General features: G+C 45.9%; 1 protein-coding gene across 8 annotated transcripts in view; it reads right to left on the bottom strand.

The window, feature by feature from the left end:
• The window catches only part of Tbc1d1 (TBC1 domain family member 1), a 180,973-nt gene that overhangs the window by 6,254 nt on the left and 147,758 nt on the right, over nt 1-26,961 (bottom strand). For all 8 annotated transcript variants that reach the window (XM_076938528.1, XM_034508887.2, XM_034508890.2 and 5 more), the window contains 4 exons: nt 21,068-21,226; nt 11,882-12,126; nt 10,560-10,719; nt 4,708-4,877 (listed from right to left, as the gene is read on the bottom strand). In XM_076938528.1, the coding sequence (XP_076794643.1) occupies nt 4,708-4,877; nt 10,560-10,719; nt 11,882-12,126; nt 21,068-21,226 (734 nt within the window). The remainder of the gene's footprint in view (nt 1-4,707; nt 4,878-10,559; nt 10,720-11,881; nt 12,127-21,067; nt 21,227-26,961) is intronic.

The following is a 26,961-nucleotide window of genomic DNA, read 5'->3' as shown; positions in this document are numbered from 1 at the left end:
GTAACAAAGAACAAAAGATTTATTTTGGTTCAGTTCAAGTGGTGGGAGCCTGAGGTGGCGGGGGCCTGAGGTGGTGGGAGCCTGAGGCGGCTGGGTGCAGTGCATCCACAGCCAGGTAGCGGAGGAGTGCAGACACTCAGCTCAGTCTCCTTTCTGTTCAGCTTGGACCCCAGCCCCTGGGATGGTGCTGTTCACACTTAGGGTAAGTTTTCTCATTTTAATTAGCTGAATCTGGAAACAGCCTTAGACAAATCCTAAGGTTTGCCCCCTGAGTGATTCTGTCTTGTCAGGCTGACAGTCAACAATAACCATCACAACTCTCAAGGTGGTCTGGCGGCTGCAGCTGTCTAGAACATTCTTCTGAGAATGAAGTCATGGCTTCTGAAGGGCAGAAGCTATTCGCTACCTGCATTTCCTAATTAATGCAGCAAATGCCCTTCCCAATGGTGGGGCTTTCCCCGAGGGTCCCCTACAAGCACCAAAGCTGTCCTCCACATTCTTGCCATTCCCAGTTACCTTATTTTTCAAGCTGAGATAAAATAATAATAATAATAATAATAATAATAATAATAATAATAATAATAATAGCAGCAGTAGTAGTAATACTTAATTTGGTTTCCTAGTTTTCAGGTTAACTCCATGATTAATACTAAGTAGATTCAAAAGTTAGTCTATGTGATACTAAGTCACGCTATCTGCATCTACCTGATTTCCTTTTGTTACTGAGAGTGGCTGAAGGCTCAGTGTGGACCACTACATTATTTCACATTCCTGGTGACTGGTTCACTGTGAGTCAGCTCTGACACTGGGGATCTCTCACTCCATCTCTCCTGGTTGCAGTTCTCAGCCTCCTACATGGGAGTAACACCTACTTCCCAGCACTGAACTGGGGATGAAGGGATACAGCTCACACAAGTTCCAGCGCATGCCTGGAAAGTTCTTGTCTGAGCTGGCGTCCACTTCATGTTTCTCATACACAAAAACCTTTTGGAATTTAACCTCATATCTCAACAGAACTTCAATGGAAGTGCACCATGGGGTTTCTGAAAGTCTGAGCAGGACAAGACCACTGCCATGAAACCACTCCTGTGTAATTCTGAGGATGGAAAAACCACACTGAGTTTAAAGATCATTTCCTATCCTGGGAAACTTGGCAACAAAGCCTCTGGCCTTTTCTACAGACTGATGATGACATGTTAGGGTTAAGCTGGACCACCGGCTGTGTGCCCTTCTGGGCCTCCATAAATTCTTAATAAATATCCTGGGTTCTCATTGTCTTGGTGTAATTACAGCATTGTCTGGCTATTCAGTACACAGTCTGTGACTATAGTTGTGTCTCAGAAATGGTCCAGACCCACAGCAGTCTGTCTGGTGGGGCAAGAGCCCTATTCCTTGAGTAGCACGTACAACTCTTGGGCTTGCCTCGGCCAAGGGACTGAAGAATAAAGGGATGACAGTAAGGGCCTTGTTCTTCAGGACTTACAGGGCATGAGTGACCGACCGAAGCAGGAAGGGCCACAGTGGCCCCTCAGAGAAGTACAATCAATGAACTGAAGACCGGAATGTTAGATACCAGGTGCAGATGGGAAAAGTCAGTGTGCTTTGGGAGGGGTTCACTTCTTCAACAAGCACAGCTCCTCCCACCCTGAGGCTTCTAGAACCCAGGCCCTGGGCATGGCCACTCCACAGCCCACAAGGAGCAGCCCTAGTCGTCTTCCGTCTGGTTTCATCTCGAATTCCACTTGAGCTTTAAACACCAGGGGCCTGGAGCCTTCCACGCTGCTGCCTCTCCATTTCTCCACAGTGCCAGAGGTTTGGTGCTGAAAAGAGCATTTTCTTCTGCTTGTCAAAGCAGGAATTATTCATTTCCTTATGCTCAGTTTTTGTCAAAAAGACATCGCGTCAGTTTTATTACTGAAGCAATAAAGCTACAGGCAGGAAGCAGGGAAAGCGAAATCTGCAGTACTGCTTCTGTCATCTTTATACCTCCTTTCCTCTTCAGTGCTCTAAGCATAGTTCTCTAATTGTAAACACAACTAACAGCAGATATCCTAGCCTACTCACTTTTTTCTCTTAATTTTATGTTCTAAGGGCTTTCTTGTGTGCCACCATGTCCCTGAACCACCAGTACAAATGGCTTCCTGATTCACCACCAGCTCAGCATACCGTAAACATGTCAGACCATTCAGCAAATGTTGGCTATCTTGATATTTCCAAGTTTTTGTTATTACAAGCATAACTCTAAGAGAATTTCCTTATACATAGGCTTTCCCTGTGTTTGGGGCCAGTTCCTAAGGATGCATTCCCAATAGTTGGGATTATGGCATCAGAGGGTCTGAATGGTTTACTAGCTTGGGCTTACTGCCAAACCACTTCCCAGGAGGAACAATCTAGACAGATGCCACCAGCATGCACTAATGTGCGAGATGCCGCATGCCCTTGGCACTGCATACTGGTATTAAAAAGCTGGCTTGTTAATCTAGCAGGTAAAGTATTATATGCTATACAGAAATTTAAACTATAAATGAAGCTAAATATGTCCCCAGATCCGTGTCTGCTAGATGGCTCTCCTTATATGTTTATCTTCTTGGCTCACTTGCTATTGAAGACTCAGGGTTTCACTTTGCAGTCTCTGGACATGGTATAATGAAGGCACTTACTGGTGGCTTGTACAATTAGCCACATACTTTTAACTTTCTTAACTCTTAGACCTTTCCCCCAATCTGTTAGTCTCAGTGGCTATAAGGCAGTGGGAGCAGCCTGCCTGGGTATCTACAACAAGGGGCACCCCATCAACAGTAACTGTAAAAACAATAATAAAGCTAACTGAAAGTCAACCTGATTTCAATTATCATTACATGTGGCAGCGGTAAAGCGCTTCTCCCAAGGCACTTCACCCTCTCGGTGTGGCACTATTGACTGTCCTTTTACAAACTACTCTTTTTAACCAGTGCAGTGCCTCCTGAAAGGGCACAAGAGGCCACTCTGCTGCTGTAGCCTCCTCTGAATACAGCTTAAATACAGCTTTGTGAAGACTGGTTTCTACCCCACAAGGTCAAGCACAACAGAGACTTCTCTTAATAATGTTGCTCAAGACATAGCTTCTGCATGGTCCTATGGATTCTGGAGTCAGCAGGTCTGGGGGGAGCCCCCAATTCCACTTTCTTAACAAGTTCTTACGTGACTCGACAGTACCAGTCTGAAACTGCAGTACAAAGACTAAACCACACTGCAAGAGGCTGCAGGTCTGCCTCTCAGAGCAGCTCTGTGACTTTTCCTGCTGTGAACTGAACCAGAGCACTCACTGTAAGATGGCTAGAACTCTGTTAGTGCTGAGAATTCCCAGAGGGCCCTCTTAAGGTGCTCATGGTTTACTTTAGCAACTGTGGTGAGCACAAGGCCACATGGAGGAAGGCTAGTGGCTCGAGACCCTGGGTCTTCTGTCTAGACACTCACTCTTGGAAATAGCTCTGCTGCCGCTCCCAGCATGACCCAACTACGCCAGGGCTCTGGAACCCTGTACCAGACACTCTCAACCAGGAGCCTGTCGGGGTTCCAGCTGCTTACACAGTCTACAGAGAGCATCGGGGTTATGTTGTCAGAGAGGACTGCCCTCCACCACAGTCTGCCTATGCACAGCGCTGCAAGCTCTGCTGCCCTCAGAACTTCCCAGCTTTGAGCTGGGGTTTCTCAGGCTACTGAGTAGTCATGCTGTACATACCTCGGGCTCACTCTCTAGTGTGGGTTCAAGCCTGAGATAGAAAGCCCAAGTTCTCAGAGGTCAGATTCCATACGGAAACATGAGTGAGAAGGGGAGCAGAGCTGCCTGCATCCTTACCTGTTTTCTATCCAGACTTTCTGGAATTGAAACCCTGGGCTCCAAATGTTGATTTCATGCAGCACACACCCTCACTACATCACCGCAACGCTGAACACATCTGGCACTGAAACGACTCCGTGTATTCCTTCTCTTCTGTCTCTGGCACATGGCTCAGCAAATTACAGCCTGTTTTCTTGTCTTGTTTTTTTTTTTTTTTTTAATTTTAATAATGTTTTACTGTATCATGGCTATTTTATCCCTTTACTGGCTGCAAAGGCAGGGCTGGGTAGCTGCAGCAGAGGCTTTCTGAGCCTCCTAAAAGCTGACAACCTAAAGCACCACTTACTGAGCCTCCACACAAAACACTGGTCATCCAGCACCATCTCACTCTTCTATGCTCATAATGGACGCAACTGTCAGCTCCAAAGCTTAATACCCAGGCCCTCATGTCTCCTCCACATAGGCCTTGCCATTACAATATGGGGCGCTGGGCCTGACTACCCTTATGGAAAATGGAAACAGGAAAGCCACAACATAACTCTGCTAAGGAGTCAGAGTACTGCATGCCAAGTTCAAAGAGGTTGCCCAAACCAACTCAGATACAGACTCAGAACTGCTGTCTTCCCACGCTAGGACATCCTAAGCAGCTTCTAATATTGAATATTTCAATATTCCAAAGGATACCTGATGCATGCTAGAGTGCTTAGTGCTCCCATTAAGTATAATTCCTATATATATAAAAATCTTTTGATACATATCTATGAGGTGTCTTCCATATGCCAGGCATCAAGCAAGATGCCACCTGGAGGAAAAAGTGGTGAGAAGTAGTTCCTTTTCAGGGGGCACACCAGACCTCAGCAGGCATCTGGAAAGCCCAGTGTCCATACCTGACTGATGGTCTTCTCCATCTGCACCAAGCCCAGGTTGGGGAGTGTGTTCTTTATGAAGTCCACTATGGTTTCCAGGTTCTCATGCTGCAGAATCAAGGGCTTATGGCTCCCCAAAAGACTTAAAGCTACTTTAAATATGACCTCTGATCCCTGAAGGAAGATCATATCTAGGAAGACACAGAAATGCAGAGTTAAACCCTGCCAGTTCCTGGCGAAATACCACTGTGTTCTCTCTTCCTTGCATCACGGAGCAGAAGGGTGGGAAATAAAAGCCCAAGTTACAAAGTGTTTCCTTTAAGAACCTGTTACTTCGGACAGTTGTCAAGACAATACTGCAAATGAGAATAGTTAAAAAACAATAAATGGCTTAGGTATTATCACAAGTTCAGATAAAAGTTTTTTCTACTGTGAAAATTAAATTCAAGAAAGCTTCAAAGGTTGAAAAAAGTTTTAATAGCTTATAATTTTTCCATGAATGATCTAGATTTTAAGTGTTTTACAAAACAGCCATATTTGTGTGTGCATGCGTGGAGGCCAGAAATGGTATCGAGCGTCCCCTTCTTTTACTCTCCACATACTTCTTTGAGGAAGGGTTTCTCCCCAAACCCAAGGCTCATGTTTTCCTGACTGGGCTGGAGCTAGCATTCTGCAGAGATTCTCCTGTCTCAGTCCCACTCAGGGCTGGGCTACAGGCAAGTGTGGGCCCAGCTGCACACTCCAACTCCCATGATTGTATAACAAGAACTTTTAACCTCTAAGCCACCTCTCTCCAGTCACTAAAATATGTTTTCAACTAGTAAACCCCAAAGACTCTTACAGATGGGGAATTATATTTTGAAATAAAAGTGGAATGGAAAGACGCCCAAAGCCTTTTAAGAGGCCTACAAAATTTTAAAAGCACACTGAACTTCATCGTAATAATGGAGGTAAGAACCATTCTTCTGTCTGAGGAGTTTCAAGTTGGTGAGGCTACTTTCCAGTTGTGTTTTCTCCTGGCGTTTGGCAAACCACAGAAATTCCTATCCTGAGTTTACACAGGAGGATGAGGCAGGCCAGTGTACAAGGCAACAGGCTGAGCAGTGGTCCTCACCATCACCCCTGTTCTCCTGGAATTATAGTCATTACAGAATAAGGACCAGCGTCTTGGGGCTAAAACAGAGAGGAGAGCTGGTTATTGGGTGACCTGACTCAGGCAAGTTTGACCTAGTAACTGGAATAAAGTGTAAAAAAATCAAACAAATAAGAAAAAAGTTAAAAACAATAAATATAAATATTCTAAGTATAAATATAACTAAGGCCGATTAATCTCAATTTTTCTTCTTCTTTGATACTCCTTACCCCACCCTTGGCTGAAGCACAGTGGAAAAAAAGATAAAGAAATGGCAACTGTCCAACCACAGAAATCAAGGCAAACCAAAGCACCCCAGAGGCAGAGTCCCCAAGATGCCTCTCCATGTGGTCACAATAGCAGCATGTAAAGAAGCTGTTCACACCTGAAACATAAAGGGTGCACACCAGTGCACAGCGGGCAGGATGGCTAATCTGTATGCTACTCAGCAGGCTAGCTCTCAGGTTATGTTGAAACTCACAGACCATCTGAATGGCAGTTGCTATCACTGGGATGGCCTGTGCTGGGAAATGAGGGTACGGAGTGCAGCCTGCAGCCTACCACCACACAGTAAGTACTCAGCTAGCAAACACCACGCCTGCTCAGGGTCAGGGTGGATGAGGAAATGGAGAATGGTGCTACATGATTTATTTTTATTTATGTGTGTGTGCGTGTCCATGCAAAGGCTATAAGAAGGCATCAGTTCCGCTGTGAGCTGCTGGATGTGGGCACTGGGAACGGAACTTGGGTCCTCTAAAGAGCAGAAAGCTCTCTACAGAGCCCAGCCATCTTTCCAGCTCTTACAGGATGTATTTTAAACAGGAATATTTTATTAAAAACAAACAAAATGACAAGGTTTTAATTACTCTGAAAGACTTTAAATCTAATTTTTAAATAACTGTTAAAATGTTAGCTGTGGCAGACCCACTGTGGCAAACCAACCCTTCCTACTTCGTTCATCTTCATGTGCTCACATATCCACGCTTGGGGATTTAACAACAAACAACAGTAACTGTCCTTGAAAAAGCATGCTAATGCCTTGCACTGGAAAGCCACTGAAGGCAAATGACTGCCGGCTGGGTGGGAGGTCCTGTGGTGCCCTGCAGCTGAGCTCTGGCTCGGCTGCCCACTTCCTTCCTTCTGGACTCTCCCCTTTCTTCTCCGCATTTTCAAGCCGTTCAGAAACAGGCAGGAAGTGGAGGGAACCTTAAGTGCAGCTGATCCCACATTGCATATTACCTGCTGAGAGCAACACACATAACTACTTCCCTTGGATATTCCCACAGCCCTGGTACTGTGCTCTTTCCCATGGTGACCTCATACGGCATCTCTTTTCCAGCCACCTGTCAGTCTTGAATAACCCTTTCCTTCCGTTAACTTTCTCCCAGGAGGCTGCAATCCTGTGGCTGCGGAGCCTCCACCTTCCTCTCACAATGTGACAGCCACTGTTCAAGTGGACTCTGCTGCCCCTATGTTACACTGCTTACAGACCAGTGGTTCCCTGGCCACAGCAGGACAACTCTCACTTCTTACTCCATTTTCATTCTAAAGCTTCTGTGTGTTGTGTCAAAGCCTCAGTCTTATGCTCTGCTTCATTTTCACTCCCCAGCAGGGCACTCCACAGATGAACACCAGGAGCCCCAACCTGCAGCCTGACTCCTCCAGCAGCGAAGCCAGCTCCTGTTTTCCCAAAGGTATATGTGGTCAGAAGGTGAAGAGAGTAAGCATTTATTTTCTTTCTTTAAAAGAAAAAAATGAGTTATTTCACTTTATGTGCTTGTGTGTAGGTATGCGCATGCATGTGCAGGTGACGGTGAAGGCCAAACGAGAGCATCAGACCCCTTGGAAATAGAATTACAGGCAGTTGTGAGCTGCCTGATGTAGGAGCTGGGAACTGAACTTGGGTCCTCTTAGAGCTCCTAACCTCTAGCCCTCTTTTCAGCACCAGGGGACGTGTTTCCTCCAAGGTCCCTGCTCCTTTCAAACCAGAAACACAGACCGTGCGGTACTCAGTGTGGTCACCATGGAGTCATGACATATGACCGGTGTGGTACTCAGTGTGGTCACCATGGAGTCATGACATACACGGCGACAGAAGCTGCCTCTCGAGCAGCATGCCCTTCTTTCTTTGGTGGTGACCCATTAATTAATATGGGAGCTCTGTTGGTGCAAGCTGCGAATCTCTTTGCACTCATTGATTGATTGACTGGTTGACTGACTGTATTTGCATGTGCCATGGCACTCATGGGAAGCTCAGGGACAACCTGCAGGAGTCAGCTCTCTCCTTCCACTACGTGGGTTCTAGGGACCGAAGTCATGTTGGGACTGAACTCATGTTGGTTTCACCATGGCTGGGCAGCAAAAACCTTAGCTGCTGAGTCATCCTGTTGACTCTGCAAACTGGCGATCATCTATTCATGAATAAAACAGAGAATTGACAAATAAAACAGAGAATTGACAGAGAATTGACAAATAAAACAGAGAATTGACAAAGGCTCATCTGCTTTAGAATTTATCTGGATTTAAAGGCTAATAATGAAAAAAGTCCAGGGCAGAAATGTCTAAGAGCCTGACTAGCAAGAGCAACTAGACTACTCACAGTTCGAGGGAGCTCAACAAGCAGGCTTAGTCACCACTAAGGACAACAGCTGGAAAAATCTGCTTTTCCAGTGGAACCTGCTGAGAGGGGCTATGCAAAAGTACCTGGTGACATCACAGCACAAAGCCTTCTTTGGGCCCCTGCTTCCTGCCTGCACTCCCAGGAGTCTTTTGTTAGTCAGACAGGACCCACTAGTACAGCAGGGAGCTGTGGGATTCAGGAATTTTGCAGACATTGGCATCTTTAGGCACACTGTATATAAAACTGGAAGACTCATCACTCCTTCAGAGAAAAACATCCTGTCTGAACTGGTTTCAGCTTTTATTATTAGAATTTAAGTCACGAGAACATGTTGCACTGAGCTCCAAGTGATTCTGCAGCAGACAGGCTCTCATCTCCAGGGAGGAGGCTGCTAGTTTTCCCACGTCCTTCAGCAGCTTACACAGCTTGTAAGACTGCTCTCCCAGAGCCCAGCACTTGCCCTGCAGGGGGCTGCTCCATTTGGCCCAGGCAGGGGTGCCACTCATCCCTGGTAGCTGTGGTCAGTGCAGTCCCCTTGGCAAAGTTTCCCCACAAACCATGAAATTCAACTTCTCAGCAGTTTTCAGCCTATCAACAGCCAGCTCTCCCTGCCCTGTGCTGTTCTAGTCCTTACGTGACCCACAGAATGAAAGGATTAAGAGCGCTGGGGGTGGGAGAGGGGCATTTATTTCCCCATTTCCAAGGTACAGGAAACAAAAACTCAGAAGTTACTGACAAGAAAGACTGAAGCCCACAGCTAGAGATATATCCTGTAACTTCTTTGTCAATAGAGCAAGCACCCAGTTTTGAGGCTTTCATTTTTATGTTTTGTTTTTTTGAGACAGGTGTCTCTGTAATACAGAGCTGGCTGTCTTGGAACTTGCTTCGTAGACCAGGCTGGCCTTGAACTCATAGTGATCCGCCTGCCTCTGCCTCCTGAGTGCTGGGATTAAAGGTGTGAGCCATCACACCTGGCCCAAGGTTTTTATTTTTATTACCTATGGTCTAAATGGCATAGATAAATAAATGGTAAGATAACTCTTACTCTCTGGCTTACTGTAGTAATTCCATCTGGGGAGAGTTATGCAAAAGAGGGTCATGGCATTTTGGAAATACAGATTCCTGCCCAGAGGAGAATCTTCAAAGGTCCCAGTGCACAGACAGAAGGTAAAGGTAATAGTCCAGCGCTCTGCCAGGAGAGGAGGGAAAGAAGCCAAGCTCACTCAAAGACAAGTTCAGGGCAGACAGACGGCTCAGAGGTTAAGAGCATTTTCTGCTTTTCCAGAGGATAAAAGTTCAATTCCTAGCACCCCATGTCAGGCAGCTCACACTACCTTTAATTCCAGTTCCAAAGGATATAGCACTCTTCTGGCCTCTTGGACATTAGCATACACATGGCATACACTCACACAGGCACACACATACACACAAACACAAAAATAAATAAAAAAGGTTTTAGCATTTTTAGAATTTAAAGTCATGTCTAGTCAAAGTATATCCAAACTAGTGCACAACCAGTGTTTGCCATCAGTGCCCTAAGATGCTCCCTCAGGGGCTGGAGAGACAGTGAGCATTTGCCATAAGCAGAGGAGCTGATCTGGAATCCCAGTACCCACATGAAAACTGGGCATCACGGCGCAAGCCTATGTCTAAGCCCAGTCTGGAGGGGTAGAGACAGGAGATTCTCTGGGGCTTACTGGCCAGCCAATAAATGAGAGACACCGTCTCAAAACGTAAAGTAGAGAGAGGAATGATGGAAGACACCTGGTATCAACCCCTGGCTACCACATCCACAAGTATTCATAAATGCACATGCACGTGAGCACACACAAATGTCCTCTCAGGTTCTAAAATAAATCTTTACAAGTGTGACATTACATGTGTTTGAAAGTAGGTGAGGTGACTAACGGGAGGGGGCCCTGTGTGCAGGACCGGCCCTGTAGTCACGACATGGGGACTCCTAGGCTAGGCCAGGGTTATCAAAAGCTAAACAGGACGTGAAAGTCTCCATACCAAGCTTGACTAGATAGCTATAAAAAGCAAGCAAACTATCCCAGAGTGGCAATAATGCTGCTTTATGACAAAAGAATGCTGGCTGGCAGACAGACGGAGGAAGCTCACCAAAGACCCTGGCTACAAAGCCAAGTGGGAACTGTGAGGCGAACACGGTGAGAAACCAGGGAGCTGCGTAGAGGCTGGGGCCGATCTCGTGCTCTTCCAGGTGGTTGTAGAGGTCTCTGTGGTAATCATGGAGGAGCCGTGACAACTGGTACATCTGGATCTGTAAGAACACACATGCACAGGGGCTGAGAACGATGTACCTACTACATGTATAGACTTACTCATCTGGTGAGGTGGAGGGGATTTTAGCCCTGTTGATTCTCTATTTGGCTTAGGGTATCCATTGACCTACTGCATCCAAGCAGAGCTTCTGGGGAACAGGCTTCCATTAGTCAGTAGAAGCCTAGAGCACTAATGCTGGGTCCGCTTCCACTTTCAATGGCTGGCCACGAGCTGAGTACACTGTTGTGTCTGGCCTTCCTCCTTCCCTCCCTGCCTGGAAGCTGGGGCTAGAACCCAGGACTTCACCATGTGTTGGGAAAGCACTCAGCCACTGCGCCACATCCCTCGACTTTTCTGTTTGCTCGTTTCTGAGACAGAGCCTCACTATGCAGCTCTCACAAAGGCTAAATTCACTATATAGGCCAGGGCAGCCTACAACTGTGGATTCTTCTGCCTCAGCCTCCTGAAAGTGGGCTTACAGCACCAATCCCACCCAGCTTGCTTTTGTTTTGATGAACTTGTTCATAAATCAAATACTGACAGGGTTTCTGTTCCATTCCAGGAACTGCTAGCAGCTAGAGGTATAACTCAACAAAATCTTCTCCCAGTAAGGAAATCAGGACATAAAAAGGTAGGAAGTAATAACTAGGGTGATTTATGGCTGGAAATGTGTTGACCTGAAGGCACGAGACAAGGTAGCACAAAATGGTCTGTCTGTCAAGAATGGAAGTGAGGGACCCAGCATCAGCACAGGCAGGAGAAGCTTCTGTTCATGACAGTGGAGCTGAACACTGGATGACAGTGGATGAAGAGAGGGTCCCAGTCAGAAACTAGAACACATGGCAGGGCTGGAGACACCAGTGACATTCACAGGAACTAAGGGGAGGGATAGGAGTGAAGGTCTTAGAGGCAGACGGGCCTAGAATTAAATTCCACCTCTAGCTGTGTGCCCTGGACCAACTTCATAATCCATTTGAGCCTCAATTTCCCTGTTTACAATCTGAGTGAATTAATAGCACCATCCCGAGAGTCATCATGGGAAGCACACAGAGCAACACCTGATACAGAGTGAGTTAGCAGCAGCCAGCAGTGGACAAGAAGCTAGATCTGACCATAGAGGAATGGCATCTTTTTATTTATGTCAGAAGGATGCTTGGTACCTGTAAAATAATCATGTCCGGCCGATACTGTTTCCGCAGACCCATGTCGAACATCAGGAACCTGAGCATCTTGAATGCCTCTTCCTCACTCATATGAAGAAGCAAAATGCCTGCCACAAAGCTGAGGCCTTGACAGTATCCAACTTCCTGGTCCAGAAGGGAGTAGGCCTTCAGAATGTTGTAAAGTGACAGCTGACCTGCTCCAAGCTGGGCAGAGAAGTATGGATGTGTTGGAAATGTTCGCCCTGGGAAAAGAATACAAGTCAGGGGTAGCATACAAGAAGCCCACGGAACCAGAAATGCAGCACCCTTAGCTTAAGGGAAGGAGACCTGTAGGTGATGGGTCCTAACATCAGTGTGTCGTTGGTACCACCTCTGATTGGTGACTGTAGTCAGCTGGTGGGTCCTAGGATAATATTTGCAATGAAAAACTTGCAATTTATCAAATTTTGCAGTGTTTATTTGTTTTTGAGACTGGCTTTGAGTTTGTAGTTCTGGGTGGCCTAGAACTTGCTATGTAGACCAGGCTGGCCTCCAATTTGCTATGTAGACCAAGCTAGCCTCACAGAAAGCAGTCCAACTTCCCCCTCCCAAGTGCTGAGATTAAAGGTGGGCACCAGCATGCCCAGTGATTTTGTTTAATGTGCTGGTTTAGGTAAACGAAACTATAACTACCTTTACTCTAGTAAATACCTGCTTTTTCAATCAAAAACAAGAAAGCTGCTTGTCCTGACTATAGAACCTCACTTCCTAAGAGCATGGTACTTTTTAGACATCAACCCTAGCCTGTCACTCAAATGCTGTGACAGACTCTTCCCATCAGCATTTCCAGACCACAAGTGGGTGTCACCACAGCACTCTTACACTTTTAAACCGTAGGCTGTGATCTGAGACAGGCCAAGGGACCACAGATGTTCCCTTGAAATAAAACAGTGACCTTCTGGAAAGGGGTTAAAAATGGGTCTTTTAACCATGATTATTGTCACAAAGTTAGTATCAAAATAAAAATGCCATGGGCCAGCAAGAGGACTCAGTGGGTCTCTCAGACCCACATGGTAGAAGAAAAGTAACCCCACAAGTTGTCCTCTAATCAACACATGTGCTATGACATAGGTGTGCACATAGACACAATAAAGAAAACTGCCCAAAATAAAAATGTAAAAGGTGGCACTTTTTTCTGTGTGTGCCTTATTTCATTCAGGAGACTTTCATTGCTGACACCTGCCAAAGCGACAGACAGAGAGGAAGGTTTCTGGGAACAGGAAGGTGCCTCGTGAAGTGCAGAGGTGCATGGGCCCAGCTTTGACACTGGCGAGACCCATGGCCTGGCTGGTCACCAGTGGCAGCAGGTACATACGGGCCACAGCAACTGTTAGCTGTAGTTACTGAACTTGCCTTAGTGGGCCAGGAGAATATATCCACAGGTTTGTCCTCAGTTTCCTTAGATAGCTTTTAGTTCACCCTGAAACATGTCTGAACTTGGCTTTAAGAAGACAGACACAGGGTCTTGGTTTTCATTCCAAGCTCACTTCTTGCCTATGCTACCCTCTTCATCAACATACATTCCCCAAACACTCCGTGCACACATCACTCTATGGCTAGGGAGAAGTGAGTAGCAGTGCACACAGAACAGTCTGAAGATAGGCACATTTCCCACCCTGAGATTTGTCCCCTAGGCTAGGTGCAGGACTAAGTGAGGATTCCTGGGATCAGCCCTTGAGTGGCTACGTACAGCATTGAATTTGTGCACATGAGCAGAATAGGCAAGGTACCTTTGTTCAGCTCTGAGTAACAGGTACATGCAACTATGATGCAAGATATAAAGGGAATCTAACACAGTTAAGGGTGGTGCCAAGGAGATGGCTTAATGGGTAAAGGCACCCGTATATAAGCCTGGTGAACTGAGTTCAATCCCTGGAACCTATGCACTGGTGGACAAAGACAACCGACTCAGCAAAGCTGTCTCAGATCTCCACACATGCACACAGCACGCATGCCCACATGTCCATATCATGTACACACAATAATTTTAAAGTTACAGGTGGAATTAATTTGAATAAGATGTTTAACCCAACACAAACAATATTATCATCTCAACATATAACCAACATAACACAGAAACATCAAGGCCTTTTGCCTTCTCTTCTCTGTCACTGCATTCCAGTGGGTTCTTCTGAGTGACAGCACACCTTAATTTGGGTTCATTACATTTCGAGGGCTCAACAGCCACCTTCTGCTTCTGTATTGAATAGGCAAAGAAAATCACTTTCCTAGGATAAAGAATAGGTAGTACCCCTCTCACTCTGTTCCCATTCCCTCACCAGGTCCCACATACATGGGACAGTTCTTCCCAGCATGGATTCCTCTTCTCTCTCTCTCTCTCTCTCTCTCTCTCTCTCTCTCTCTATATATATATATATATATATATATATATATATATATATATATATACTTATTTCTTTGTTGAGTCAAAGGTATGCATATCTCACATGTGACAGTCAGAACAACTGGAAGAGCCAGTTCTCTCTCAGCCTTGCAGGTTCGGGCACCAAACTCAGGTTGCCATGCTTGGAGGCAAGCTGGCGTTCTTTCTCCCTTCCCACTGCCTGTCATTCTTCTAGCTCTGTGCTTCCATTCCTGTGCTTCTGCTACAGCCAGGGGGTCCCAGGCTCTGTGAAGCTTGTTTAGGTTTAAAGATTCACAGGTCTACCTTTCTCAACCCTCCCCCCCCCCAACTTCATATGCATTGGTGCTTTACCTGTATGTATGTATGTATGTATGTATGTGGGTGTTGGATCACCTGAAACTGGAATTACAAACAGTTGTGAGCTGCCATGTAGGTGCTAGGAATTGAACCTGGGTCCTCTGGAAGAACAGCCTGTCCTCTTAAGTGCTGAGCCTTCAAACCTTTCTTTTTATAACTACAGAGCTATATAAAGTCAGCCTTTTCTTTGTTTACTTCAAAGAATATAACTACGACAAAACTAGATAAAGATAATATGATAATCCAAATGATTTATTTAATAAGCTATGAAAGATATTTAAAAACTACAGCATAATGTCATAGTCATCACTGATTTTCTTTTGGAAAATGGTTGTTTTTCCTTGCATGTTTACATGATGAGTTTATTATAGTCGTTAAAAAAAAAACTTAAGTATTTTTAACTTTGTCAGTTTTAATTTCTAATGCAGTAATTAATCCAACATTTTCCATATAAGTCAAAGCTCTTTGGGCTATTTGATTTTAAAAGAGAAAGGGATCCTGACCTCCCCAGTTATGAAACATTTGCTCTAGGCCCACACAGCTTATCCACTACAGATCCAGAAAGGAGGGCAAGGCAGGCTCCTGGGGAGAGAATGGACCACTTGGATTAAGAACGTTTCCTGGACAACTCACACTCATGAAGCCAGAGTGTGGCAGCCCTCCTGCCATGGTCAGAAGGTGGTCAGGTGGCATTATGCCAGCACCAGGAAGGAGGAAGAATATACTTCAGAAGGCCTTATGGAAGACCCCACTGCCGCAGGGCCTGAGCCTTGTGTGATGTCTAGCAATGTCAGCCCGGTGTACTCAGTGCTCATGCAAAGCTGGGTGACTATAGACAAACACTGCCAGCTGTTTGCTATGTTGGCCTAGACTGCAGAAATGGCTAAATGACAGTCCAGGGCCAAGTCTCTCCTGCAACAAGCCAGGCAGAATAACCACTAGGTATAGCACTGGATCTGAAAGACCCTTGTCAGAGAACGGTAAGTAGACACTGAGGAATCCTTGGCAAATCCATTGGAATACGGGGACTTCTTTCTTTAGTAAACTACACTTTTTAACTTACCACGAGGTAGAGAACTACAGGCCCTTGCGATCTCTGTTAAGGAGAGGCTACTTTCATAGACCAAAAGAGATTGTTAAATGGGAACTGTCAGAAGGGCACAAAGAAGCTCCTACAGATTGGGGAGACGGCTCAGAGGAGAAGAGCATTTGCTGTACAAAAGCACAGCAAACTGAGTTCAAACCCCAGAATCCACATAAAAAGCTTGGCATGGTCGAATGCCTGTAACTCCAGCACTGTGGGTGGGTGGAGACAGAACGGTTGCAGTGGCTTGCTGGCCACCAGCCTCACTCCAGCTTCATTCAGCAAGAGACCTTGTCTCAAAGGCATGGGGTGGAAAGTGACAGCTAGACAGCAGATGTCCTCCTTTGGGCTGTGTGCCCTTCCACTAACCTGCGCCTCCTAAAGTGCACAGCATATCTAGGTGCTCAAGACGACCCTTTACGATTGCAGCCAGTGAGAGCATCTGAGATCTTCCTAAGTGCCCCAGTTTCCAGATGCACCAGAGTGAGCAGTGACTGCTGGGACCTGCTCTTGGGGCTCGGCATGTAAGCATCTGTGACAACCTGCTACAGGTTTTCACAGGATTTCAGTGCGCCAGCTTAAGCCTGAATATTGTGGGAGTCTTGACACTGAATACTTTCGAGGTGCAGGAGATGGCTGCTAACCAGTGGCTGGTGTACCACTGACTGATGAGCGAGCGAGCGGGTGCAGGAAGCCATTAGTGTCTGTGAAGGGATGGAAGTGCACCCTGCTTCACGCATCTCTGCACTCACGTTATGCTCTACCCCTGTGAGCTTACCGGCAACTTAGTGTCTTCTACTGTTGCTGTGATAAAATCCTCTGACAAAAACAACTTGAAAAGGGACTTATTTTACCTCATAGTTGAGGTATACTCCATCATGGGAGGGAAGTCAAGGCAGCAGAGGCTGGAAGCAGCTGCCCACGTTATGTCCAAAGTCAGAAGAGCAGTGAGTGCATGCATGCACACGTTCTAGTGAGTGCACACATGGTAGTGTCTAGCTCATCATCTGCATTGCACAGTTTAGGGTCTCCAGCCCAGAGAATGTTCTTGTTCACAGTGCAGACAGCTCGGTCTTCCCACACTGTAATCATAATAAAGATAATTCCCCACAGGCATGCCTAGAAGCCGGCTGGTCTCCCAGGTGATTGATTACAGATTCCGTCAAGTTGACAACTGACACTAAGCACCACCCACGGTGTATTTAGAATGACCAAACAAAAGCGAGTTCATGTTGAGATCTTGATACTATCAGAGGCGCACACTCTGGGATAATTCGTGCTGCTATTGTTGCAGGAATTTATTAGACTCTGGAACTGTGACTTCCACAGAACAGAGTTTAGTCTCAAACTGGACAGACAGCCTAGTGTGGATGCATTACAAATTCTGGGCATGCTTCTGTCTTTTACCATCAGGTTTTTACATATTTTACAGTTAGCAATGAAGGCCCACTCATCTATTATGAACTCTAAAGGGAGGGGGGGAAGGTTCTTTCTTTCTCAGGTTTGAGGTCTCTGGTTAAAACATATATTTAGTGGAAAGAAAATCCATGACAGCACCTAACCTGGTTCCTTTATCTAAGTGGCTCTTCTGGGTATGCACTCTGCTTGCAACTGGCAGCCATAGGCCTGACCCATCTGGGTTTCACTGTGGTCTCTAAGAAGCTTATCAACAATATGGTATTTCTGGGCTGAAGAGATGGCTCAGCAGTTAAGAGCACTGGCTGCCCTTCCCAAGGTCCTGAGTTTAATTCCCAGCAACCACATGATGGCTCACAACAACTCATAATGAAATCTGATGCCCCTTTCTGGTATGTAAGTGTACATGCAGATATACATTAAATAAATAAAACTTAAAAAAATCAATAGTATTTCTGACATCAGAAATGGTAGTATACATATACTGGGCTGAGGCGGGATGATCTTAAACTTGGACAGTGAGATCCTGGCTCAGGAAAAAAAAACCAGTAAAGCTACTGCAAAGAGACCTACTGAGAGACTCAAGGGATCTTCGGAGAGTCTACATAGTGCCACAACTTTACACATGGTAACAACCACAGTAATGAGACGGTAAGGAGCTGAGAGAGAGAGGTAGCTTCAGCTCCTGCTGTGACTTAATGAGATTCCTGTGTCTGGACTGGACTGTCTTTTTCCTACTAGTCCTCCCATCACAGGAGAGGCTACACAGAGTCACCAGGTAGAGGCAGATGATTGCTGGCAAGCCAGGATGGGGCCAAGGAAGATGTCTGGGATCCCGAGTATTTTCCAATAATTCTGTCAAAAGTGAGCAGGAGCCCCAAACAGAAGGCAGGACCTTGGCAGTCCATGCTATCCACTCAGGATGGAGACCCACAGAGCAGAGGGGAGAAAGGCTATGGTCATCAGAAGGTCAGGCCAATACATAATGCATGTCCCTGGAGACAGTGAAAGCCACATGGTACCTGCTGAGCCCGAGAGCAGCTTTCTCCTGGCTAGCTGCAGTCTGTGCTAATAGGCAGAGGGCAAGACGTAAGAAAGCAGGAGACAGCCAGGACTACAGGCAGTGAGGCACAGGGGCTAAGGAGCTCTGCACAGAGCTGTCAAAGCTCGGCTCCAGTGCTTGGGCCACACAGTCCACACCAGGCTGTGGAAAGATGAAGTCAGGCCACAGCTGAAATCACCTCTTGTAAACTAGAGAATATGACCAAACTATAAAATCTACTGTTTTTATTCTTTGAAAGAACAGATCCTACAAAAAGCTGTTTAAGCAAAAGGCCAGTTTCATAAAATAAAGCAAGAGAAAGAAATAAACCACTGAAAAGCCAAAATCCTTCTCAATGGTGCTTTTCTTCCAGCCATTCACTGTAGGAAAGCGACTTTGAAAGAAATGGAATGTGCCATCACTCTACACCACACACCTCTACAGGGTTCAGACTGCCACAGTACAGATAGAATACACAGAGCAGACAAGATACATGGTATGAACTAAACAAAAGATGGTGGGGTGAGGTGACACCTGTCACGGCCAGAGCTGGAGGCCCACCGTGCTAGACCTACTTGATGTCACCTCACAGCAGAACAGGAGCCTGCAGAAGGGCACTCAGACTCCATTGCTAGGTCAATGCCAGCAACCAGGATTTCTGGATAAATCCTAGGATCCTGGTAGAGGTAAGTTGGGACACAGATTACTGCAAATAGAGGCTTTTCAGGCCCCTGGGAAGATGTCTGGAGGTCATCCAAAGTGGAGGTCAGGCCAGCACTAGACCAGAGGTGAGGAAAGAGAAGGGTCAACAGAGTGGGGGATGGGTACAGCTGGCCTTGAGAGCAGAAGGGAGAGGGTGGGGCTGAATAGGGGCAGAGAGGATGTGAATCAGGCTGATTTCTAGGGGAAAGGCCATTGAGATGGGGCTCAGACAAACAGTACTTCCTAGGGAGAGGGCTGGCTGGTGGGGGGAATGGAGGTGGAGGGATGTTTCTCTTTCTGCAGAAAAGGGATGACATCCAAGCAGTCAGAGGCAGAGGGCTGCCCATGTCCAGAAAGAGTGAGGGCAATGTAGACTGGAAGCCAAAGGAAGAAAATGTAACACAACAGGGAGCGAAATCTCTTGTGTTTCCTCTCCTCCTCCTGTGCTATGGAGTTGTGGAGAAGGCGGGAGAGAGACCAGTCACTCCTTTCCACTCCCCTAACCCCAGTTTAGTTTTCAGCTCCTCACAGAACAGGAACAAGATGCCGTTTACTCATCACATGAACAAAGTCAACTCCTACCAATGTACAAATATTCTTAGGGTCACTAGGCCAGATGGGCGTTGGCTGGAGATCGGCCATGCCCATCAGCCTCACCCTTCACCTGCCCAGTACCAGCATCTCCTTAGCAACATGGAGCCAGCAGGGCTTGCAAGTCTTAGGGTTGTCAGAATGATGGTGGGTAGGTCCCAGCATCTGTGCTGATGACCATGCGACTTGACTGCTCAGTGCCTCAGTTTCTTCCTCTCTTGGGACAGAGGATCACGTTCCCAGAGAAGCTGTGGAAGGTGTGTGGGAGTGTAGTGCCTCACCGTCCACATGGCAGAAAGACACACTGAGTACCTACTATGTGTCAGGCACTTTCCTTGGAGTTGAGAGTATACTATAATACAGTTCAAGTACAGCCCGTGGAGGGCACCATGCCACCAAGCAGAAGCATGGACGAGGAGGGGACCAACACAGTTCTCATGCCATGCTGCTCAGCGGAGAAGCAGTCATTAGCTCATGAACAAACTTCATAACCTCTGCACTTATCTCCGTGGACTGTTGTGAAAATTAAAAGAGACGGGTTGAGTAACTTCGTACAACATTCTACTCAAGACAAAGTTAAGTAGTAGCATTAAGCAACAATAGCAGTAATGATATAAAATAATCAGCACACTGGTTAAGTACCAGGGAGAAAGAGTGTGGGTTGGGAAGGGTGCCCTTGGCAGAGTCACCCGAGCCCCAGCCTGTAGGTGAAGGAGCTACAGTCAGGACAGTTCTGAAAGATGACATTCAAAGCCAGCACTGCAGAGCAGCTTCCAAGTAGGAAGTTCCTCTGTATGGCTTCAAACTCTGACTCCTGCTTGACCCAGCTCACCTTCTCCACTGTGGCTGCAGCAAGTGGAACTACTCACAGAATGGGGCCAGTGCAGTGTACTGAGCAAAGACAGGCGTCCTGGAGGGACATCCTCAGCATCCAGAAGTGGCATTCTGGAAGCAGGACCACAGGCTCTGCCAGCAGCCTATGAACTACAGCCATGGAGCCAGCTCCCCACAGCAGAGACAGGCCTTGTGAGTGGGAGGGCAAGGCTCCATCCCTGCTTAGCCACCAACAGTCAGAGGGTCTCTTGTTCCACATAATTACATTCTAAGTCAGCGAGGTCTTTCCCATGGCAACTGCAAATCCAATACACTGCTTTCTTTCTGTGTTTTAAAAGCTATTCCAGAAACAAGGCACTGCCCACTTTCCAAGATGAAATTGCAAACACAGTTTTCTACAGTTATTCTGACAAGTTCTGTTTGTATACCACAGTCCAGAGAATGCTTCTAAAAGTAAACCAAGCTAGTGTGTTTCTCCTGTAATGAATCCAAGCCAATGTGTTTCCCAGGGTGCTCCTTCAGTGTACTCTAAACCATCCCTTGGGAATATGAACAACTGAACTGAACCAGAGCTGTGTTTCAATGAACAGACTTAATGACCACTGAACACCGCCCCACACCCCACAACATGCCAAGCAGCAGAACAAGGCAGCCACCATGCAAACAAGGGGCAGCTTTGCTCTCAGAGGGCATCTGTGACGCTGAAAGACCTGGACAGCCTCTCCAGCCTTCTCCAGGGTGGGGTGTACTCACCGAGGTCGATGAGAATGGCATGCTGCTGGGAGGTCAGCTTCTTCAGAAGCTCTTTGTAGGCCACATCCTTTGGCTGCTGTTTACTAGGAAATGAATGTTTGAGGTGGAACTGCTCAGCTAGAAACTTCCAGATCTCACCCCGGTGATGACGTGGCACACCTTTAACAGAGTGGAAAATATTAAACCAGGCTTTATACACAGAATTCAGCCCAATGATTTTAAAAAAAAAAAAAAAAAGAGTTGTTTCATTCCTGCAAATTCTTTGGGTGTGCATACATGTGCGTGTGGGTATGGGTACATGTGCACACGGAGGCTGGAAGACAACCTCAGGTGTTGTTCCTCAGGAACACCATTCACTCACTTTAGTTACTTAGACATGGCCACTCTCTAGGCTGCATCAACCAGTCAGCCTCAGGATTTCCCTATCTTTGCCTCTGGAGCGCTGGGACTCCTAAACACACACTATTGCTCCCAGTTTTATATGAGTTCTGGGAACCAGACTGAGCCTCACACTCATAAGGCAAGCACTTCATGAACTATGCCATCTCCTAGTTTCCAATTACTGTGATTCTTGTTTCATCATGAATGTTACAGGAAGTAACAGAGAATATGTTGCATTCACCCCTCTCCCATCTCTCACTGTCCCCTCTCCTCGGCCTTGACCCTCTTGCCTTTCTAGATTTCAAAAGATACATTATGATCTGACTAGACTCTGCAAAGGACAAACCCATGAGTTATGGCAGAAATCCTGACCCGATGTGACCCAACCTGAAGCCATCTAACAATACTCTAAGGAAATGAAGGGAAGATGCACATGTCTCCCAACAGGAAGAGAATCAATGTGAGGTAGAGCTCAGGTGAGAGAGAGCTGGCCCTTTGCAGCTCGGCAATCAAGATCTCACAGCCTCCTTCATGCAAGCCAAACCTTAAAGATGAAGGCAAGGGGAAGAGAACCAACCAGAAGGAAGGTATCTTGAGTGGGTCAAGGTACCTTGGACGGCTTTTGGTTTTTCTCTATCCTGTATATCAACTTGGGAGAAATGTAAGGAAGGTCCCTGTGCTAAGTAACTGCATTCCACACTTTCTCTAAACGTTTACCTCAGCATTAACTTGATGACTGAGCAGGGAATAAAGAGTGGGCTTCTGAAGGATACACCCATCTCCTAACCCTTTGAGCCTCTAAAAATGGCCTTGTTTCTACAGATGTGGCTAAAGTCAGGACTGAGAATGATGTCACCGTGACTACAACCTGGACTTTGTATCTTGAGACAAATGTCCCTGACAACAGCACCCAGAGGAGGAGTTGAGAAGAGGAGCCAGTGTGCCCATGGAAGCAGAGAAAGACAGCTCCGAGTCAAGAAATGCTACAGCCAGCAGAAGCTGGAAAGGCCCAGGCACAACGGGGCTGACACCTTGACTTTGGACTTCACAACTGTCAAAGATAAAAAACATGTGCGTGTGTTTTGCAACTCTCAAGGTTAACTGTATGATTTGATAATTCTGCACATGTATACAACACACACAGATTATTGTCACTCACACTTTTCTCCCCAGGTTTTAAATGTTTCATACAATCCATTTTGATCATATTCTTTCCCTACAACTCCTCTCAGAACTCACCCTCCCCTAACTTCATCTCTCTCTCAAAGTAAACACACACACACACACACCTGCTGAAATAAAACAAGAAAAAAAAAAAAAAGAAGCTAAGAAATAACAAGCCATAGCAAATAGAAACCTCTCCAAACCCATGGAGTCTGTTTTGTGTTGGTCACCTGCTTCTGAGCATGGGCCTGCCCTGGAACTTGACTGATACACCACTGGAGAAAACTGATTTCCCCTGTGCCAGCAGCTATCAACTGCAAATAGCATCTTGGTTAGAGGTGGGACTTCATGTCCACTTCCCCTTTCCAATATAGAATTTTGTGTAACTTGAACCTGTGCATGTCTTTTTTTTTTTTTCTTCACAAAAACTTTGTATGGCAGTCAGAAGACAGTTCTCAGGAATTGGTTCTTTCCTTCTTGTGGAATCCAGAGACTGAACTCAGTTCATTACGCCTACACACAAATGTCTACACACGGAATGATTTTGCTGGCAAACTTGTGCTGATTTAGCCAACAGATCTGTAGTTATTTGTTATGGTAGCAGCAGGAAACTAGCATAGCCTAATGGCTGCTTTCTCACATCATTTCTGCTTCTTCTCTTCTTCCTTCCCATGCCTGCTCAGATATGGTGTGTGTGTGTGTGTGTGTGTGTGTGTACACGCACACATACAGAGAAAGTGGGATGGGGGTAGGTAGAGAAGGAACAAATCTGTAATACTTTAGACACTAACTAAAAGCAAACAGTGAACTATAACACAATCAGCGTGTTGAATGATTTATAGAGGGGCTTTTTCACCAAACACTTTCAGTCAAACCGGAAATTCTTCCCAAGTTAGGAGATGTCCAATTTCCTCTTATTACTAAATCATTCCCATTATCTTGTCAGAATTATTTGGGGAAGAAAGAGAACACTAGCCATGTTACCAGACAATACCAGATAATCTCATATTGCAGGATTAGCTGAGTCTGAGATGTAACGCAAGAAGTCATGCAGTCAGACTCGGTGCTTTTGCTTAGAACGTCCTAAAGCACCGTCCCCATGCTCAGGTTTGCTTTACTCCTAATTCAAGAGGAAACCTGGTCACAGAAGGCCAGCAGGCAGGGAATTCTGGTTAGGCAAGAGAACATTCACTCAGCTCATATGTGAATTAACTGTTTATTTTCACTAATGTGAAAAGTAATATGTGCTTATTGCTGTAAAGAGAAAAACTCTGCCAATGTGAGTATAAAGACGAAAAGCAAATATCCACCCATAACCAGAGTAGACATGCAGTTCCAACATTCAAAACAGAACACTTCAGAAGGGGAGGGAGAGGAGGAGGGAAAAGAGGAAAAAGAAAAAAGAAGACAAGGACTTATGTTACCAGAACAAGGGCTGGTACACAGGCTGTGCCAAATAACCCAGGAGGCACATTCACCTACCTATAACCTAGATATCTGCAAATGCATTGTGGGAGTTTCTCTATGTAGAGAAAGATTCAACTGTGCATGAGACGGTGAGTACTGTAATACTCTCAGCATATGGAAATGCCTACTGTGTTGTTTCCCTGGAATATGCATGGAATGATCACATGGCTGGCTCACTTTGTTTTGGTTTCAGCTACTAAAACCATAGCACAATAAGCACTCTTATTGTATAACTCGTGGCTAGTTAATTTCTAGAACAGGTTTCTGGGAATTTCGTTGCTGGGTCAAAGGTAAGTGGAGTTTGCATCTGACACACTCTGCTGATTGTCTGTGGTCACCTCACAACAACATCCGAGAAGCCAGCTACTTGCTTCTAGAATTCAGTACCATGCTTTCTTTCAAGAAATCATTTGATGCACATCAAACTTTGAATGACTTAATATTCCACAGGATCCTTTTTTCCCCCAAGTCTCTCCTTAATCTGCTACTCTCTTCTCATGGCAACTTAGAACAATTTCTAAATCCCTATTAGGAGTAAAGGTCTCGTCACCTACACAAGGACTGTTCTCTCTCTCAGGGTCTCTGAGGTGACTTAGCCTCGCTTGAAAAGTCAAAATTATAGTTTGGGATCATTTAAAAACTCTGAGACCCAGACGAGCAGTGGCCATTTGTTTGAAGTTGCTAAGTCTTCAGGTGTTGAAAGTGGATGACAAAGCCTCTGCTGTTTGCCATGCATTCATTCCTTCAGGCCAAGTCAGAGAGGTCAAAAGGAATTCTACAGCCTGGTCTACAGAGTGAGTTCCAGGACAGCCAGGACTACACAGAGAAACCCTGTCTCGAAAAACCAAAAAAAAAAAAAAAAAAAAAAAAAAAAAAAAAAAAAAAAGGAATTCTACATCAACCCTCTTACCCCATGGAACAGGAAATACATGCCCAGGTGCCAGGCCTCTGAGCAGCTGCCACAGAGCAAGCAATTGCTTCTGAGGTGCTACTACAGAACCCTGCCTAGTTTACTGTGAAAAGGGAAAGATAGGTATGTTCGCCTCTGCTTTCTACATTTTCAAACAGCCTCCTGTAAGTGCCCCTGTAAAGGTCCCACTGCAGCAGCCATGCTGGGTGTAAAACCCACCAGAACTACACAACAGTGCAACAACATCAAGTTGGGCGAGGTTTTCTCCAGAAAACAGAAATACAAAGAGGTGAAAATACCAACCCAGAGTCACACTGGAAGATGTTGCCTGTACAGAACATGTCTCAACCAGAGGCAGCTTGGCATGATGGTGAGAACTCCTGCAAGCTGAGGGCCCAAGGCCACTGTCACTTAAGTCTCCTTAATCCATAGGCAGAGAAGGTCAAAACCAGCAATACCTACCCATGAGTACTAAAACCCACCCTATCAAAGCTCAGTGGAAGGTGTTGTCTATTTCCTTAATTATTTGCATGAGGTTGTTTGAATGTGTGTGTGGCGGGGGAGGGAGAAGGGTTCGGGCATGTGCATATAATGACCCAAAGTTGACATCAAGTGTCTTCCCTAATAGCTCTCCGCTTTATTTCGAGTCAGGGTCTCTCACTGAACCTGGAGGTCCAGCTAGTCTGGCTAGCCAGCTTTCCAAGGGAACCCTATCTCTGTCTCTTGAGTGCTGGACTGATGGGTAGTTACCACAGCTGTGTAAGTTTTACATGACTGTGGGATGTGAACTCCAGTGCTCACACTTGCACAGAAAGTGCTTTGTTCACTGAGGTGTCTCTCAACACAGTAAAAAGCTTTTAATAACGGTAAAAGAGCTGAAGTGACAGCTCAGTGGCTAAAGACACTAACCACTCTTTCAGAGAACCTGGGTTCGACTCCTAGCATCCACTGTCTGTAACTCCAGTTCGAGGGGATCTGGCACCCTCTTCTGATCTTTTCTGGGCACCAAACATGCACATGGTATATGGACACACATGTAGGCAAAAAACCACACGTACAAAAAATAAATCTTTATTTTTATAAGAAGAGTATGACAGAGACATTGTGTAGTTCTAGTAACCTTAGCAACAGGTAACACGTGTAGCTGCTTCCTCTGGACAACGAACACAGCCACAGGAAGGCCCTGTGACGCACACACACACACCTGGAACCTCATTCAGAACTAGAGTGAGCAGCGCTTGGCAGCACTGAAAGCAGACGTCTCTCAGAAGGCTCCCAGTTCACACCAGTGTTTACTAAGACCCACAGCAAGAGAAACCATTACTGATTTATGTCCACACCAAAATTCATCTAAATTAACCTCTAAAATGTAGGTTTTCATTCTTTAAGAACTTCTAATCTATAAAAGCCTGATGTGTTTCATTTTTTTATTATGTGCGTGTATGTGTGTACAATGTATGTGTAGATGTGTCCCATGACATGTATGTGGAAGTTAGAGGATAGCTTTGCAGATGGTTCTCTCCTCCCACCTTTGTGTGGACTCCATGGGGTCAAATTCTGGGTGACAGGCTAGTGTAACAAGCACTTTTACCCTCCTAGAACCATTGCCAGCCTCAGACTGATGTTTTTATAATACACAGTAAAAATGAGTTAGAGCAAAGCAAGGAGAGACATGCAGGGCACAGGGAGGGCACTAGGGGAGAGGATCGGCCAGGACAAGGCAACCGTGATGCACAGCCATGAAAATGGCGAGCCTATTACTTAGTGAGTCAACCCAAAGTAACTAGTAACAATTACAAACAAAAACCCAAACTGAGAAGCACAGACTCACATGGTTTTCGAGCGTGACAAACTGCTGGAAACATTTCCAGATTCATCTCAAGTTCTGCACTCACCTTTTTACAGACAAAGCAAATCCCAACTGGCAGACCACAGTGGAAGGCAACTGTATGTCCCACCTGCCAAGCTATCT

This window comes from Arvicanthis niloticus, chromosome 7 (assembly GCF_011762505.2).
Source record: "Arvicanthis niloticus isolate mArvNil1 chromosome 7, mArvNil1.pat.X, whole genome shotgun sequence".
Lineage (NCBI taxonomy): Eukaryota > Metazoa > Chordata > Mammalia > Rodentia > Muridae > Arvicanthis > Arvicanthis niloticus.
The sequence above is the reverse complement of the archived record's forward strand: the minus strand, read 5'-3'. Positions and strand labels throughout refer to the sequence as shown.